This window comes from Dermacentor silvarum, chromosome 9 (genome assembly GCF_013339745.2).
Source record: "Dermacentor silvarum isolate Dsil-2018 chromosome 9, BIME_Dsil_1.4, whole genome shotgun sequence".
NCBI classification, from domain to species: domain Eukaryota; kingdom Metazoa; phylum Arthropoda; class Arachnida; order Ixodida; family Ixodidae; genus Dermacentor; species Dermacentor silvarum.
In genome coordinates this window covers 95,270,635-95,286,403 of record NC_051162.1, presented here as the reverse complement: position 1 = coordinate 95,286,403, position 15,769 = coordinate 95,270,635, and the positions used below count along the sequence as shown (strand labels likewise).

At 47.2% G+C, this 15,769-nt stretch overlaps 2 protein-coding genes across 4 annotated transcripts; one reads left to right on the top strand and one right to left on the bottom strand.

The window, feature by feature from the left end:
- Positions 1–271: 271 nt before the first annotated feature.
- Positions 272–1,720, bottom strand: LOC119463384 (retinol dehydrogenase 14). Its single transcript, XM_037724222.2, is given in 2 exon segments — positions 272–1,455; positions 1,457–1,720. Coding segments are annotated over 2 exon segments (978 nt in total). The 5' UTR covers positions 1,517–1,720; the 3' UTR covers positions 272–537.
- Positions 1,721–1,860: 140 nt separating this feature from the next.
- LOC119463383 (delta(3,5)-Delta(2,4)-dienoyl-CoA isomerase, mitochondrial) lies at positions 1,861–15,487 on the top strand. Of its 3 annotated transcripts, none has more exons than XM_049656009.1 (8): positions 1,861–2,203; positions 2,519–2,702; positions 5,754–5,842; positions 6,925–7,061; positions 8,132–8,245; positions 9,419–9,547; positions 11,874–12,038; positions 15,263–15,487. In XM_049656009.1, exons 2-8 carry the CDS (start codon positions 2,575–2,577, stop codon positions 15,362–15,364), a joined length of 864 nt encoding a protein of 287 aa, XP_049511966.1. In that variant the 5' UTR covers positions 1,861–2,203; positions 2,519–2,574; the 3' UTR covers positions 15,365–15,487. The 3 variants fall into 3 exon arrangements, with proteins under 3 accessions (XP_049511966.1, XP_037580148.1, XP_049511965.1); XM_037724220.2 differs by having other exon boundaries at positions 1,861–2,308; XM_049656008.1 differs by lacking the exon at positions 1,861–2,203 and adding an exon at positions 2,315–2,444.
- Positions 15,488–15,769: the final 282 nt, after the last annotated feature.

Sequence of the window (15,769 nt, the reverse complement as noted above, 5' to 3'; positions counted from 1 at the left end):
GCGATATCTCGCGAAACGGTGAAAAGCAATCTTCAAAATACGCGGATTATAATTATATTTCTACTACGCCAAGGTACGAGTAAAATCTTACCTCGTATATTGCGCACGTTATGTTTTCAGTCGAGTAACCACCGGTGCTTTCCGGCCCGCTTTCAGCCAGTTCCGGATCCGGAAAGAAACCACGCGCTGTGCTTGGGATTGTTTGTCAACAGGAGCGGCGTCGTGCCAAAAAGGAAACGACCGTCCCTCGACAAACAACAAAAAATTGCAGTTCACACGGAGGGTCACGTTTATTTTACGCATGTAACCGCGTAGCCATACTGAACATGGTAGATACTACAAGAAACGAACAAAAACAAACACGCATGGAATAAATTATATCGTCAAACTGAACACATGAAACTAGAGGTGCTGCAAAGGGCGCTCACGTCCTGAAATAGCCTTCGCAACAGATTTGATCACAGGGCCCACAGGAGTTTCGAACCAGCAAAACTCCACGATCACGGAGTCGCGACCTCTCTAACGTCCGGGCTGGGCTCAGCCTCTGACGTCCACCGACAAGACGCCCGTCAATTTCTCGCTCTCTGCCCAAGTCTTGAGCGCCAGGTCGTCGTCCAAGGCGATGCTCTCCAACTTCTCGGGCCGGCAGTTGTAGTAGAATCGGCCCGAATGCTGCTCGTACTCTTCGTTCACGGCGCAGTCGACGATGCTCTGGCAGCCCTGCTCGGGAGTTCGCACCGCGAACAGCGCGAACGGTAGCAGCAGGACCATCAGGTACCAGGGCAACTTGGTGTGGCGTCCCAGGTTGGTGTAGACCATGCCGGGACTGACGGCGTACGCCTTCACGCCCGACCCGCGAAGCCTCCGGCTCAACTCGCGCACGAACAGTATGTTGGCCAGCTTACTGTTGGCGTACGCCAGGCGCTTGTCGTAGTTGGTCTCGTCCATGAGCAACTCGTTCGGCTTGAGCTTGGCCCGCTTGTACAGGTTCGACGTGACCACCACGATGCGGCTCGGCTGGGAGTTCTTGAGCCGATCGAGGAGCAGGTTGGCCAGCAGGAAGTGTCCCAGGTGATTGACGCCCATCTGCATCTCGAGGCCGTCGCGCGTCATCGACAGCGGGCACTGGAAGATGCCCGCGTTGCACACCAGCACGTCCAGGTGCATCTCGGACTTGAGCACGCCGTTGACGAACGCCCGTATCGAGCTGAAGGACGAGAGGTCCAGGTAGCGCATGACGACGTTCTCGATGCTCGTCACCCGTCGAACGTCGGCGGCTGCGAGGAGGCCGCTGCTGATGTCGCGACACGCGAGGATCACTCGGGCGCCGCGACGCGCCAGCTCGATGGCCGTGGCCCGACCGAGACCCGAGTTGGCGCCGGTAATGACGACCGTCTTACCGATCATGGAGCGCTTGCTTCGGCAACGGCCCCAGGTGCGGACGCGCCACTGGCGCAGCCGCGAACACGGCGAGCACACCGGCGACCACGCAGAGGAAGACGTTCTTAAAACCCATCGGAAATAACGAAACGGCGCGGGGTTTCGTCGTTTCGGCCACCCCCTTCTTCTACTTCCATTTAACACGAATGACTACTTATTACCGCTGACTCTTTCACCGGGAGGGTTGTCTTGTATCTATGCCCCACGTTTCGCCGAATTTGTGCATGCCCGCTCAGTCGTTTACTAATAAGACAAAATGTTGTTGCAACTTTAATTTAAGTTGGTTAACGTAATTTATTTAAAAGTCACAAACGTATTTAAAGAAACAAGTACGAATTATCTGTCATCGCGGAAGGGTGACAATGTTTGGTCAATCGGACCATCAGCAAAGAAAGCGGTAGATAATAGCGGACGGCAGCCGGCTGAGTTTAGGCGAAAGCATGCTTTCGTAACAACGTAACTAGTTCTACTCTAACGTAACTGTCGAATAGTTTGTCGTGCGCACTCGCTGATTTGCTCCTACTTGGCGCGCAGTGCAGCGCTACTACGAATTTTACCCTTTTTGAAAAACGAAACTGCAGGAAAGCCTTCGCGCTCCCGAAAAAGCGGCTGCAACGCCACTCTCTCCACAAAGCCGTCTTATTATTATTATTATTTTTTTTGTGCGATCTGTATATCTATTATTTGTTCAGCGAGCTCGCGTTGCGAGATTGTCACGCCTGTCACCGCCGGATCGTAACCCGGGCAGCGCCTTTACCGTCCCGTGAATTGTGCCCGTTGTACGATTGTGTTCGGCGTTCCACACATCCGTAGAGCTCTGTCTGCGCAACGCTGGCCAACATGACTCCGTACCGCACGATCAAGTTCGGTAGGATGTGGCTCCTCTTTCTCCACTTCCTCTCTCTGGCCTCGGTGCCTACTTAAGCTCGCTTTTTCCTCCTGTGTTCGCCGATCGGGCTACACCAACGACGTCGTCGCAATCTGAGCAGCCTTGAGTGCATCGAGTGCGTTTTGCGCCGCTGCGTTCGATATACAAATCTGCCCGCTGTTTCACAAACGGCGTCCGTTCTTCTCGTAGGTCGCGCTTTGCTGCTGTCGTCGAGGCGTCTTGGCGTCCGCTGCAGTTACCGAAACATGGGCGACTCCCAGCAGCAGAGCTACTCGTTCGAGACGCTTCGCGTCTCCGAGCCAGCCGAGCACGTCTTTCAGGTCGAGATGAACAGACCTGACAAGCTGAACGCCATGAACACGGCGTTCTGGGCGTGAGTAATCTGACGATCGTGTATTCACTGCGTATTACGCACGCTGTAAATCTCAATCTCTTTTAAATCTTGATTCACCCGGTACCTAGCTTGTAATCGCACCTTACGTGAAACGTTGATACGAATTAGTAAGGCTTCAGGAGTAGAAAGCGTCTGCAAGAATGAAACCGTTGCTCGAAGCCTTTACATTTCACCTTCAGAGGTTTCTTATACCAATCGTGATATCTTCAGATAAGAAATTAGTATTTGTGTCGTTTCATTCACTAGTCTGGCCGCAAGAAAAAAAAAAAAAAATTACTGGCATTCGAAGTTTAGGTTGTGCTTGTGGCTCGAGGAGACGTAGCATGGACACTCTGTATAGCACAGGTGACATTCTTTATTTTATTTTTTTTTTTTCAGAAGACAAATGTCTTCTGCTCAAAAGCATGGGCATGTACGTGGTAAGGTAGAGGTATGACTGCTTACATTTAACAGAACACAGGCCCTATATAAGGGTGCCCATGACATGTGACAGTGTCTTATTGCACGACTGTGTGTTCTGCATTGTTTTCAGCATGTTTTTGTCTGCATTGTTCATCCCCGTGCATATGCCAGGTTATTTGTTGGTGTTCTAAGCCAAATCGTGATGCTGTTGCATGCGGCCATAGTGCCAGCACTATGTAATTAGCCTCACACAGTTAATTATGCATCACCGGCAGCGGAAATACTGCGCTTTGCGTGCATGTTCATCTTCTTGTGCGAACTTTTACTTGGACTGCATTCCGGTGGCAGACTGTTTTCGTTTCAACTTAGCTTTCGCTGCTGTGTGCCACTGTCATTTTAGTTTCACACTAGCTGTTAAGCGATCAGTTTTGTTACTTTAGCATCTTGGTGGTGCCAGATGGCTTTTCTTTGGCTTTCAGCTATGCATTTATGACACCTAGCTGGCATTTGTGGTTACTGCGCTCATCATGCTCATGTCCGTGTTTGTGCTGCACAGACTAAGAATTCGAGATGGTGGGGAAAAAAAAAAACTCTTACAACATTATTTTAAAAGAACCCCCCAATGCCCAAACATAGCATTTGGCCTCTGACAATGGTATTCTTGCATCTCTTTGATGCCAACTTGGGTCAATGGGTTCGTGCCACTCTTTAATGACAAAAAAAAAAAAAAGAGCACCTCTAAAATTTTTTTTTGCTGGGTAGAATGGAACCTGCATCATATATATTCGGACAATCTTGTCGGAGTATTGTCCCTTTTCGCGGCGATCCCGTGGGCGCTGCCATGTTTGATCACGTGGTGACGCGTCCATTGCTTGCCTCAACTGCCTCCGTTGCCTCCCTGTTTACAATGGAAGTGCATGACGCCGGCGCGGCTTAGAAAACCTCTGTTTTCGGAGATATCGTAGACGGTGACTAGGTGGACGACACGAAGCTTTGATCACAGCTTCAGAGAACATGCAAAAGCGCTTTCGGAGTTGATTAAGCTATGCATGTTCAAACGGCGCAAGCAGCGTATATGGTGCTTGTTCTAAAATCGGGGCTAAATATGTATTCCAAGCTTTCCGATTATGAATTCCGTCAGGATTAGTGTGTTTTGCTCTTTGTTCTTTATTCGGCAAATATTTTGAAGCAGTGGCTTGTCAGTTTCTGATTTGGTGAATTTCCTCGGTGCGGCCACTATCTGATTATTTTCTGCCTGATCGCTCGCGGGTGCGCTCAGTTCCGATAGATTTGTTCTTGCTGCGTACAAGGCTTGAAACGTAGCTGTTTTGTACATTGTAATACCTTGTAGCAAATATATATTACAGCTGGTAACTCACTTACTCTTGTGGACCGTCACGAAACATTCAGCTTCGACCATTCGTGCGCCATAGGTGTAGTCAGTCATTTATTGTGCTTATACAGTGCACATATATTCAAGTGTGCGCCCATTTACTTATTCTTGATACGTCGGCGATACAGTGGGCGTAAGTTTTCCTGCCATTTGGAACAGATATGTATAAATAACGTGTGCGAAACTTACTATGACAGGAAGCGGCGCTACTCCCTTTGTCATTGTTTAACGAGTGGTACTCACTCTTGCCGACGTTCTGGGGATGAAGCCCTTTCTTTGAAGGTTAGCCATAGAAGGCTGGCGGATGAGCAAATTTCTGTATCCTCGAGGAAAGCCGTACATCTCGAAGTGCCGGAAACACGTTCGGACAGTTTCAGCAGCGGTCCGCGAACTTCGCCACACAGAGTCATTCTATTCCATAACATGCCAGTCACTATTTTTGCAGCCAACTACTGCACACGTCTTCAATCCACATGATTCAATCTAGCATAATTGGAGCACAGTGTGTTAGCGAAAACTCAGTTGCATTTCCGACAGCTGATCGCACAAAGCAAGGTAGAAGCGGTATAGTGGTTTCGTATTCGTGCGCGGTCGCTGAGGAGAGGTATGGCGCGCCGTTGTGAGCGCCATCTCGTTTCTCTAAAACAAACTGCTCCGCGAAAATGGTCAATATATTCACACACGTGCGTGCTTTGCAGCCCCGCTGCTAGAGGGCGCAGCGTGTTCAGTGGGAATAAACTTAGTGTATAGACTCCTTTGGGGCCTATACAGTAACTCTAAGTGAGAAGCGCGAGAGAGGAGCCCGGCTAGATACATGACTCATTCGTGACGCGTGTCGGCGTTGGCAATATAGCGTGTCGCTACATTGCTTCAATGCTAATCCCATTACCATCGATGTTCTTCGTGGGGTGGGTTCTGCAGGGTTTTTTTTAACCTGAACATGAACAGGAGAGCGTGTTTCCTGTTTATGTTCCCAGCTTTTTTTTTTTCCTGCCGCTTTAGCACTCACCCTTTGCACAAAATGTCGCACCAATATAATATTCTGAAGTTATCAAGTTCCTTTGCTATCGCCTATGATTGTATTCCTCCATTTGCTAATGCTGGCCACCGTTCAATTGTCAGCTGGGTTACAGCTAGACAGTTACACTGCTGTCGGCAGGAATTTTCTCTCTCTTCCTTGTTTCTGCTATTAGTAAGGTGAAACAACTCATTTGCCACTGCTACCACTTTTGCAGGGAACTTCCGGCTTGCTTTCAGCAGCTTCAGAATGACCAGAAGTGCCGCGTCGTCATTGTAAGCGGTTCTGGAAGGATGTTCACGGCTGGTAAGTGTGTGGCAGGCTGGTGTTTTCATCAAAATCGGGGCTTAACCTGGGGAATGTGAGACGCGCCTCAGTTTCCTCTTCTCAGTGCAAAAGCATTTTTCAGTTGGGACATTAGCAAACGTAGAGCACATTTACATGCATTCTTTGGTTCATTTCTGCCGTGACTGAGAAGTACACTTTACAGTGATAGCTGTTAGGGCACTTTCACCAACTTTTGTGCCACCTGCCACAGGTGTCGTCATGTCGTCTATCATTGTTGTGTTCCCTCGGCAGAAGACAAAAAGATTCACTGCGAAAGTTCGAGCTGTGCAAGCTGTCTTACTGCCCTCATTCGAGCTGTGCAAGCTGTCTTACTGCCCTCATTTGGATGATAGACATTACGATAATGTCTATCATCATCGTGTTTCTTTAGCAGAAGACGAGGGATTCATCGTGAAGTCCACTACCTGTTTAGCTGTCATACTCTCACAATTTGAATGATAGGTAGGCATCATTATGACGTCTGTCGCCGCTGTGTATAAGCAATATGCAAAACCCCCAAGTGTGCTTCTCTGCTCATCTTGTCTGACCTAGTCAATGTGGTAGACCTCAAGCCATAATCATAAATAAGGTGTTAGTGTGTGGACTGGTGCTAACATCCCTGTATCCTCCCACCATCCGAACTTTTCAGAGTGTGTCTCTCAGCTTCAACTGCGCCAATAATTGGAGCTTGTTCCTCTCGGTCAGGGCAAGTTAGATGAATCGGAAAGCCTAATCGTGGAATTTCACGCATCATCATGGACTGTTACCAGAAGGCGAGGGATTTGATACCGGGTCTTCATCGTTTAAGCTGTTATGCTTCTATCATTTGAAAATTTGTCGACTGGGCAGTCGATATCAGCATGATGCATTTACGATGTCTGTCAGTCGTGTTTCATTTCCAGAAGAAAGGATTGGATCCCAGATTTGTGATGGTGTAGCCCTTCGTGCTGGAGCTCTAACTGTAGCTGCCATTGCTAAGTTAGCTAGAGCCGTCTTGGGTGGCGCCTGAGGATCTCATTAGAGTGCCTGCCTGAAGTTTTTAAACCCACCGCCTTGCGCAGGTCTGGACCTGGCGAGCATGGCAAACACGTTTATGGGGCAGTCGCCTGGCGATGAGGAGCCTGATGTGGCAAGGAAGGCGCACAAGCTCCACGGGCTGGTCACCAAGTATCAAGAGACCTTCACTGCCTTAGAGAAGGTGCGTTCAGCGGTTGCAGCATCACGCCATTGATTTGGAAGAGTTGCTAATTGGTGGTTCTGGGGACGCATTATTTGGTCAGTGTTTGTGGGACTCTTTCCAGCAAGAGCTCCCCGGCACGTGACATTGTAATTGCCCTCTGGACTGCTGTGAACCTGCGTGAGAATCTCTCAAAAGCACCGCAGGAGCTGCGGCTATGATGCATTCATTGTACTCGTGCACAACTGTCCAGAGAGGAGGCACCCACTGATCGAAATGTCTACAGTCTGTCCTTGTCACCCATCGTTGCCAGTCGCTCGTGGTTCAACATTTTTGTGGTGGAAAGGTAACCTTTTAGAGCAGCAGCGCAGTGTTCATGATTGGTTCCGACATGTAAGCGTACTTTTTACGGCAGCTTACATTACTGTAGTATGCGGCAGGTTACTTGAATGTGCTGTGGGATTCGGTGAAGTGTAGACACACTAGGCAATCGTTTCCATGCTGGTGTGTTCCGTGAGACGTATCAATGTCGCCTGCAACCTTAGTAAGTTTTCTCTGTGTATATGTACTGGTGTATGTTATCTAGTAGTCATCTGAGGTGCAGTCTACAGCTTTCCATTATCCAATGCCTCGGTGTAGGAAGGCTTGACGACTGAATATCTTGGTAGGTTTCACCTATCAGCACACAACTAAATGTACTGCCAGAAAAAAGCATTAAAAATCAAAAACAAGTTGCAACAGGGCATAATAGAATCAAGATTGTATGGGTTCATCGCACACATGGCATTTTGTGACTGCTGTATTTGTCTTTTTTCTTATCGGGGTTTTACGGGTCTTCATTATCCAATGCCTTTGCGTAGGAGGGATGGATGACTGAATCTGTTATGTCTCAGCATCTATCTAAACTGAATGCACTGTCAGCAAAAAGCATTAAAAGAACTCCCAAAAATTACAGCTGCAGCAGGGCATAGTTGAGTCAAAATTGGATTGTTTCATTGAATACGTAGCATTTCATGACCCCTGCGTTTTGTCTTTTTGCTTGTCATTCTTAACATTAATTTCTTCTCATGCATTGCTTTATGGTGTTACAGTGTACAAAGCCGGTGATAGCAGCCATCCATAATGCCTGCATTGGTGGTGGAGTGGACATGGTCACAGCTTGCGACATCCGTTACTGCACCAGCGATGCATATTTTCAAGTCAAGGTTCGTTCTGCAATTTCCTGATGAGCATGCTTGACAATCTTTTGTCTCGATTAGAGGCTTGGTCTATGAGAAACGGGAAAGCGCACTCCAATCTGAAGCCACTATCACAGCCGATGCGGTGGCCACGTTCGGTGATGTAAAAGTCTTAGATATACCGAACCTGAAGGGGATCACAAAAAAGTTCGATATATAGGTAATTCAATATATAAAATAAAAATGCTGTACAAAAATTTTCAAGGGGATTTTACTGCTGTTCGTTAGACACAATAATTCATTATATGTATATTCGATATATCTGGGCTTGACTGTACCAAGTACAAGCATGGAAGATGGAAACTGAGAATGTGAGATCACGACATGCCCACGTACCATCTGAGGTGTCCAGTGCACGATGTGCAAGTGCTTGTCTTGCCCGGAGTTTCCAGAGTTTCTTGAACAGAATGTCTCGTATCTCCTTATTGAGAGACCGCTGGTTTAGCGGATGGGTGGTAGTGGTTGACGATTCAGAAGCCCAAGCATGCCTTACTCAGGTGGGGCAGATGCGAGCAGTTTTGCAAGGCTTGCAATAATACAACGCACACATGTGCACGTGTGTTTCTCGTATGTAAATGAGCCTTGCTCTTCCTGGTTTAGCATTTTTGTATCTGTAGAAGAGATGAGCGAGTAGGCTAGAACCTAGCACTAGCAAGGAGGGGGCGTGTACTGCTGCACTGACCGGCTTGAGTCATGTGCGCCTTCTTATTACGGAATTGACAGCAATAGTTGGGCCACCATGCATATCAGTGACGTGGTCACTTATCACAGTTCTCAAGCTTATGCGGGAACTCTGAGCCTTATGGAAGTGGTTTAACGTGGTGTGCAGGCACCGAAAAGAAACAACTTGGAGAATTGCCACTGCTGTTGCCTGTAATGCTTTTTGGCAATCTAGGGATATGATGATATGGGCCTATAGTGCTTTTCTTTTTGCAGTTAGCATTACAAGAAAGGGAAGTGGATATTGAAATGTCAGTGTACTTTATGTTCTCTACTTGATCAGGCTGGCACCCTCTGTCCTCATCAGATGAGTGACAAGACCTGAAGTTTTGCATGGGTTTCACACTGACATCTCACTAGCAAGTTGAACGAAAACCCTCGGTTGTCGTTGGCTTGAAACTCTGGGACGTGTCTCTTCAGGAAGTCGACCTTGGCTTGGCTGCAGACGTGGGCACATTACAGAGGCTTCCGCGGGTCATCGGCAGTGCCAGCCTTGTCAACGAGCTCGTCTTTACGGCCCGTAAGATGGGAGCTGCTGAGGCCCATGAGGTCTGTATCTCTACACGTGTCGCTCTTACCTCGACCTCTTGGGTCGCTTGGTCAGAAAGGATGGTTGCTTAGTCTATAAGTGGCATGTTGTAGTAGAACATGAAAAGAAGCACAGATCAAAAGCTATATAAAGTGCAACAACGTTTTGGGAGTCGACGTTTAATGGTGTATTGATTTCTACATATAGAAGTCAAGGTTCAATTATGTTTTGACTCCCATAAGGTGTGATGCTCTCACTCTCCATGTTATTTTGACTGCTACGTAGGAGACCATGTTTAATGATGTCTTGAGGGTGTAATGTTGTTCTGACTCCCATACGGGAGTCTTTGCTTATTACCTTGTTATGGACATGAGGCTGATGGAAAAAAGAAACAAACTAGGTGTGTGCACTTCTATTACTCTAATTGTGATTGCTTCTCTGTGCACATGTTGTTGAGAGGATTTTTTTGCTTACACTGCCACACTATGTACAGTATAGACCACTTATAACGTAACCGCTTATAGTGCAGGACCGGATATAGTGCAGTCTTTTCAGACTCGCGTTAATTTTCCCATAGCACTCCATGTATACACGTATTGCTTATAGTGCAGCTGCGGGAAACGAAATACCGGTTACAGTGCGGCTGCCTGGGAGTACGGAAGTCAGCGGAGACGACGAACGCTCCCCTCAAACGGGCGCCCCAAGGAGTGCTCGAGGAAGAAAGAGAGACGAAGTGGAGGAGAAGGGCACGGGGTGCGAACGAACAGCCAGTGAGGCTGAAACCGGAATCTTGAGTGCGAGTCGTGGAATATCACGGCGCACATAGTGAGCGAGGGCCACGAAACTGCCAAACCCGGCCAACGCACGCTTCACGATAACGGCAGTAAACGAAACTTCAGGGAGTGGGCAGCGCCGGCACGGCACGGCGAAGGGCGCAAGTGGAGACCGTGGATTGTGAGGGAGGAGGGCGGCAGGAAAGTGGATTTCGCCTCGGCATCTCTGCTGCTTCGGTGGCTCCCCTCGCCCTCCCTCGTAGCTCCCTCACTTCCGACTGTCACCGTGCGCTCCCGCCGCTGTGCAGGCGCCTGCCGCTCCAGCCGGCCCGGCGCCAGCTCCCCGAAGTTTCGTTTTCTGCCGTTATCGGGAAGCGAGCGTTTGCCAGCGTGGGCAGTTTCGTTGGCCGGCTTGGGACAGCGCCACTGCTTCCCTCTGCGCCGTAGCCACAGCGTGCAAGTGAACACGTGACTAGAAAGTGGAGGAAGCATAAAGGAGAAAGAAGGGTTCACTGCCATTTTCTACGCGTGGCTGAGACGTCGGCACATACACGCATGTTCCGGCGCAACGCAGAATCGGTGACCTTGCCATTTGAGAGAGGGTGAAATTTCTGCCGCGTTGTTTTTTCTTTTGTTTTGTTCGCGCGCGACATTGAGGGGTCTCTCCTAAGCTTTTACTCTATGGCGGTGCCGGAGCAATGACGGTCGGAGGCGCTGCCGCGTGATTTGGTTCGAATTAACAAGATTCGTCTGTAGGTTGAATGCGAACGTTTTAGCCGCATTCCTCGACTTTCGCATACGTGTGGTGGCTCGGTGCACATGTTTTGCATATGTGAGGGCCTTGAAAATTGTTGCTTTGGTTATAGTGCGGATATTCGCGACTCCGGCGACTTACGTTATAAGCGGTCTACACTGTAGAAGTAACTGTGTAGGATCGGCATAAAGCGCTTACCTGGTATGTAGTTCAAGGAAGTGGATTGTTTCAATGTGAAAACTAACAATTAATTTATCTGGCATGCCCTTTTCTGCGAGGATTAATAGAAAGAGATGGAATCATTGTAGCATAGAAGGGGGAAAGAGTGCGTGGCCGATGATTGCAGCCTAGTCATGATTCTTTTGTGAACTTGTGGTGACTTGTCATGAGATGAGCACCTCCTCCTAGGTCTTCTTGTGGGTGTATTAGAGAGTGCATGGGCTTGGTGTTGTTTTTTCGCTTTCATTGTTTGAGTAAAGTTAATTTACAGCACAGACTGTGCCTCGGGTTTTAGCATTTACTCAGAGTGACAACATATATTGCCCGGATTAGTTCTTTGAGTGTATTACAATACTGTAGACCCCCCTTTAAGCATCAACATAAAGGGACCCCTGAAATCTCTTCATTTTACCAAATATTAGGCCTAACAGAAGTTCAGTGAATCCACATCGAACTGAACAAAGGTTCAGTACAGTTTAGCCAAACCGCGGCAAACAGACTTTATTCTGGAGGAACTATGTTGTAGTTACGTTCTTGTAGTTACGTGTTTGGACCTCACTAATTTTGTGCCATTGGCTTCCGTGGGACTGTCTGTTCCAGGCAGGTCTGGTGAGTCGTGTGTTTCCGGAGAAGGTCCAGATGATGGCTGCGGCTCTGGATGTAGCCAAGCAGATTGCTGCCAAAAGTCCGGTGGCCGTGCAAGGCAGCAAAGTGCACCTCATCTACTCCAGAGACCACGGTGTCGACGAGGGGCTTCGTTACATGGTAGCATATCGTCACTCTTGTAGCTGGTGGCTTTCTTGGTGCAGGCTTGCATTGAGATGGTTGAGTGTCTGCTTGTTGAGACATTGCTTAGATAAGGAATATTGCAGCGGTTGATGAAAAAGCTGGCTAAAGTACATAAATGGCTAGTTCGGACTAAATGTTTATCCAGAGGCAGCATTTCAGAGTACGTAATTACTGTGATTGCGTGCGATGGTTTCCTCTTTTGCACAGAGTGAAGCTGAAGTATGCATCGTCTGCAGGCAGTGCCAGTTAAAATGTGGATTTTCTCGGTAGAAGCAGTAGTCATTATGTTGTCTGTTCACAGGAATGATTTGTTTAATAGATGTTCAGTCAAGCGCTCAAGTGGTAATTCTCTGTAATGTGTTATTTTGCAAGTTGGGCTTCGTGTTAAATCATGGTCACAGTGCCACCAACAGAATGTGAAGTGCCATGCATGTTTAGTTCTTCAGGCCTTCTTTTTGTTTGTATTCTGACACTGACACTGCATCAACTGGCATAGCTAAAGGTTTGTGTTATCTGGCTATCGGGGAGTGCTACCTCTTGCAATTGATTGTTAATTCAGGGGCTTTATTTACTGAAGTAATGATTCTTCTAATTCATTTATTCAATTTATGTTGGCAGTGACAACATTATACTCATAACATTATGAGTATGAGTTATGAGTATGAGTAGTGACAACGTTATACTCATGTTGCAGAGTAATCTGCTCACAAGTCATCCACGTGCCAATAAGTTTTTCTTGCTTTAATGGTAACTGATGGTTTAAGTGCACGGAGTAAGATAAGACAGGAGCGCCGACTCCGCTCGTCTGGAAGGGACACATTCTGCAACGTGTTCGCCAGACGGCGCTACGAATGAAGAAAAACTCTGCAGCGGAGAGGAGCAAAGGCGCGGGGGCTCTCTCGCGGCGCCTGCTTGCCTATCCGTTTTGTCGTCTGCTCCGCGCACGCCCTGACGCCTGTAGCGCGCATAGCTCTTGCGGTTCACGGAGCGACGTTAGCAGGAGAAACAAGTCATGTATCATGTTATTTAATTTATTTTATACAGGCCAAATGCAGGACATTTGTCAGGTGGCCTACATGAAACTTTACAAGGCACAGGAACAGAAAATAAACAAAGATGGAAAGAAAAACTATAGCAATTGGTAAGGCGATATAACGGCAGTTCGGGTGGTCTCAAGCAATGAAAGACGACAGCGAAAAGAAGTTTTTACGCAAAAGCTGACGTTTATCACTCTTTTTTTATCTGAGCACGCATCAAGTGCTAAGATGCTTCGCTTGCTTCTTTGCTTCTCGCGGTGCTTTTCGTGTCGCCCGATTCTCTTGCGAGCAGAATCGCCATTCTCTATAAACATAATAATTGGGAATTCCTGCCAGTGTTTCCTGCTTATTATTTCACAAGAGAAGCTCTGATTATGTGTCTGCATAACTGGGGGAATCATCTCGAAGGCAAGGCTGAGAATTTATGGGGTAGCCAGCCGGTATTTACACTGGCTAACCTCCTTGTCTTTCTTTACCTTTCTCTCTCTCTACATTACGGCATGTCTCTGGGCAAGGAAAGGCACCTGCACTGTATGTAGTTGAAGATAAATATAAATTGAGCTCCTCCCGTCCTTCCGCATTGGCGTCTTCTGGTTCCTCCTGGCATTCAGCATCATTGAGCTACGCCAGGCTTCCCTAAACAAATTGAAGGAACTGCTCCGCTTCGAAGTCGAGGCACTTTCTTTAGATCTAGTAGGACATCACCTTTGTCTTTGCTGAAGTAACTATCAAAAATAAGCTGCTTCTCGAAGTGTCGCGCACATATTTTGTCCATTGCTTTAAGCGCTCGCTTATTTGAGGCATTTTTTGACGCCACTGGTGGAGTAGTTGAAGATCAGATGGCGAAGTGAAGAGTGAAAACTTCTCGCGTCCTTTGCCATAACCAGATTTACAGCCGGGAACAAAACACTGTCCTGTTGCTCAGTCTCTTCACGCACAAGTATCAAGATACCTTGTTCCGTCAGGCATGAATAAACATACTGCAGACATGGTAAACAAAGCGAGGAAGACGAAAATTTCCCACCTTCGCTTCCGCGCAGATGTAGAGGAGTGAAAAACAAGTGCTTCTGTTGTGTCTTTTTGTACAGCATCACTTATCGTTTGTTCCCTCTAAAAACATCTAAAAATGTTTCGTATGCGTGCATAAAAGCGCTACAGCGTGTTTATTTGCGCTTTTATTATTAGTGCGCATATATTTTTTGTGTTTCATTGCTGTCAAATTGAGACGGCCGAGGGTCCACGTTTGTAGCAGACGACACGCTCTGCGGGTGCCGCGCTGCCCGTTCTGCGCCGCCGTCGCCGCCGGTCTCCACCACTCAGCGCATGCGCACATGGAAGCAAGCTGTTGAGTGTTTTCCACGCGCCTCGACAGATGGCGCTACGCGATGTATAATTTGCGTTGCACGGTTTGTCCCGAGCGAATGCGTTGCGCGGCGGCGGAGTCGGCGCTCCTGTTTATCTTACTCCGTGTTTAAGTGCCAGTAGCAGATTTTGCAGCGCCACATGTGTTTTGCTTAATGCTTCATTTTGTTATTCTATTTCGGCACTGACACATCATCTAGTATAGACAAGTTGTAGTTTGATGTGATGGCAATGCAGTGGCACTGCTGTCAAAATATGGAAGAACAAAAATATTTTGACAAGCTTTATTGGCATGAACTTTTGTTGCTGATACGATTAGTAAATGAGGCCAAGTTTTCAAAGGTTACTTTGTAAAGACTATTGTTTTTAGCAGCAAACAGAGATGGAAAAGACAAATGTCATCATAGTCATCTGCTTTTTTGTCTGTACTACGTTTGTTTATTTGTTTGTTTGTGCCTTTAGAATGGAAATAATGCAAGGAATGGGGCAAGAAAGAATCACGATAAAGCTTAGCGCCATTGTTTAATGACCATGACAGCTCTGCAGGAGTGTGAAAGTCTGTTTCTGGAAGAAATCTGCAACAGAATACAACCCTAAGCTCATTTTTTCTGCATGATATCATCATTAATATATTTTCAACTTCGACCTTTGTCCAAGATGCTACCTTAACCTCAAGGTTCTTAGTCTGTCACAAGTTCTGCTGATGATAGACAGGCCCGATGCCATAATCTGACATCGCTGTAACTAGTTTTTAATTGTGATTTTTTTTATGTCTGTAAAATGTGGTCTTGCTTTTTTCAGGCGTGCTGGAATATGTGCATGCTGCAATCCGAGGACCTGATGAAGTCTGCTATGGCAATGATGGCAAAGGAGAAAGAACCACCAAAATATTCAAATCTATGAAATGGTTAATATGAAATCGTTACGTATTATATTTTTTTACGTCTAGCAAGTGCCTTATGAATGAACCTGAAAGACTTACGTTTACGTTACAAGAAAAATGTTTTATAAACCATGGAGTGTGTCTGTCTTGGTGTAATTATTTAGTGGTAAGTACGAACTTTTACCGCGAGCGATTATTTCGTGTCTTACAGAGCCATTCAAATGCGTTGAAGAATAAACAAGCTCGTTCCAGCTGGTTTAAAATTAAAAAAGAAACAGCTGATTGCAGGCGCCACCTAGGTCCACGATTGAAGAAAACGTGCGTAGCAGAAAATGTAGCGTCTGCGCTTTTCTGTTGAGACATGCGCCGTGATTGGCTGACCGCGGGTGGGCGCGTGCGGAGCGGCCAATCGGGGCGCTCGTTTC

What these genes read in the sequence shown, in the direction of transcription:
- LOC119463383 (XM_037724220.2), top strand. Translation starts at nt 2,281, where the DNA reads ATGACTCCGTACCGCACGATCAAGTTCG. An exon ending in GTACCGCACGATCAAGTTCG is followed by an intron (nt 2,309 to 2,518) that starts GTAGGATGTGGC and finishes TTCTTCTCGTAG; the next exon opens with GTCGCGCTTTGCTGCTGTCG. An exon ending in ACGAGGGGCTTCGTTACATG is followed by an intron (nt 12,039 to 15,262) that starts GTAGCATATCGT and finishes TGCTTTTTTCAG; the next exon opens with GCGTGCTGGAATATGTGCAT.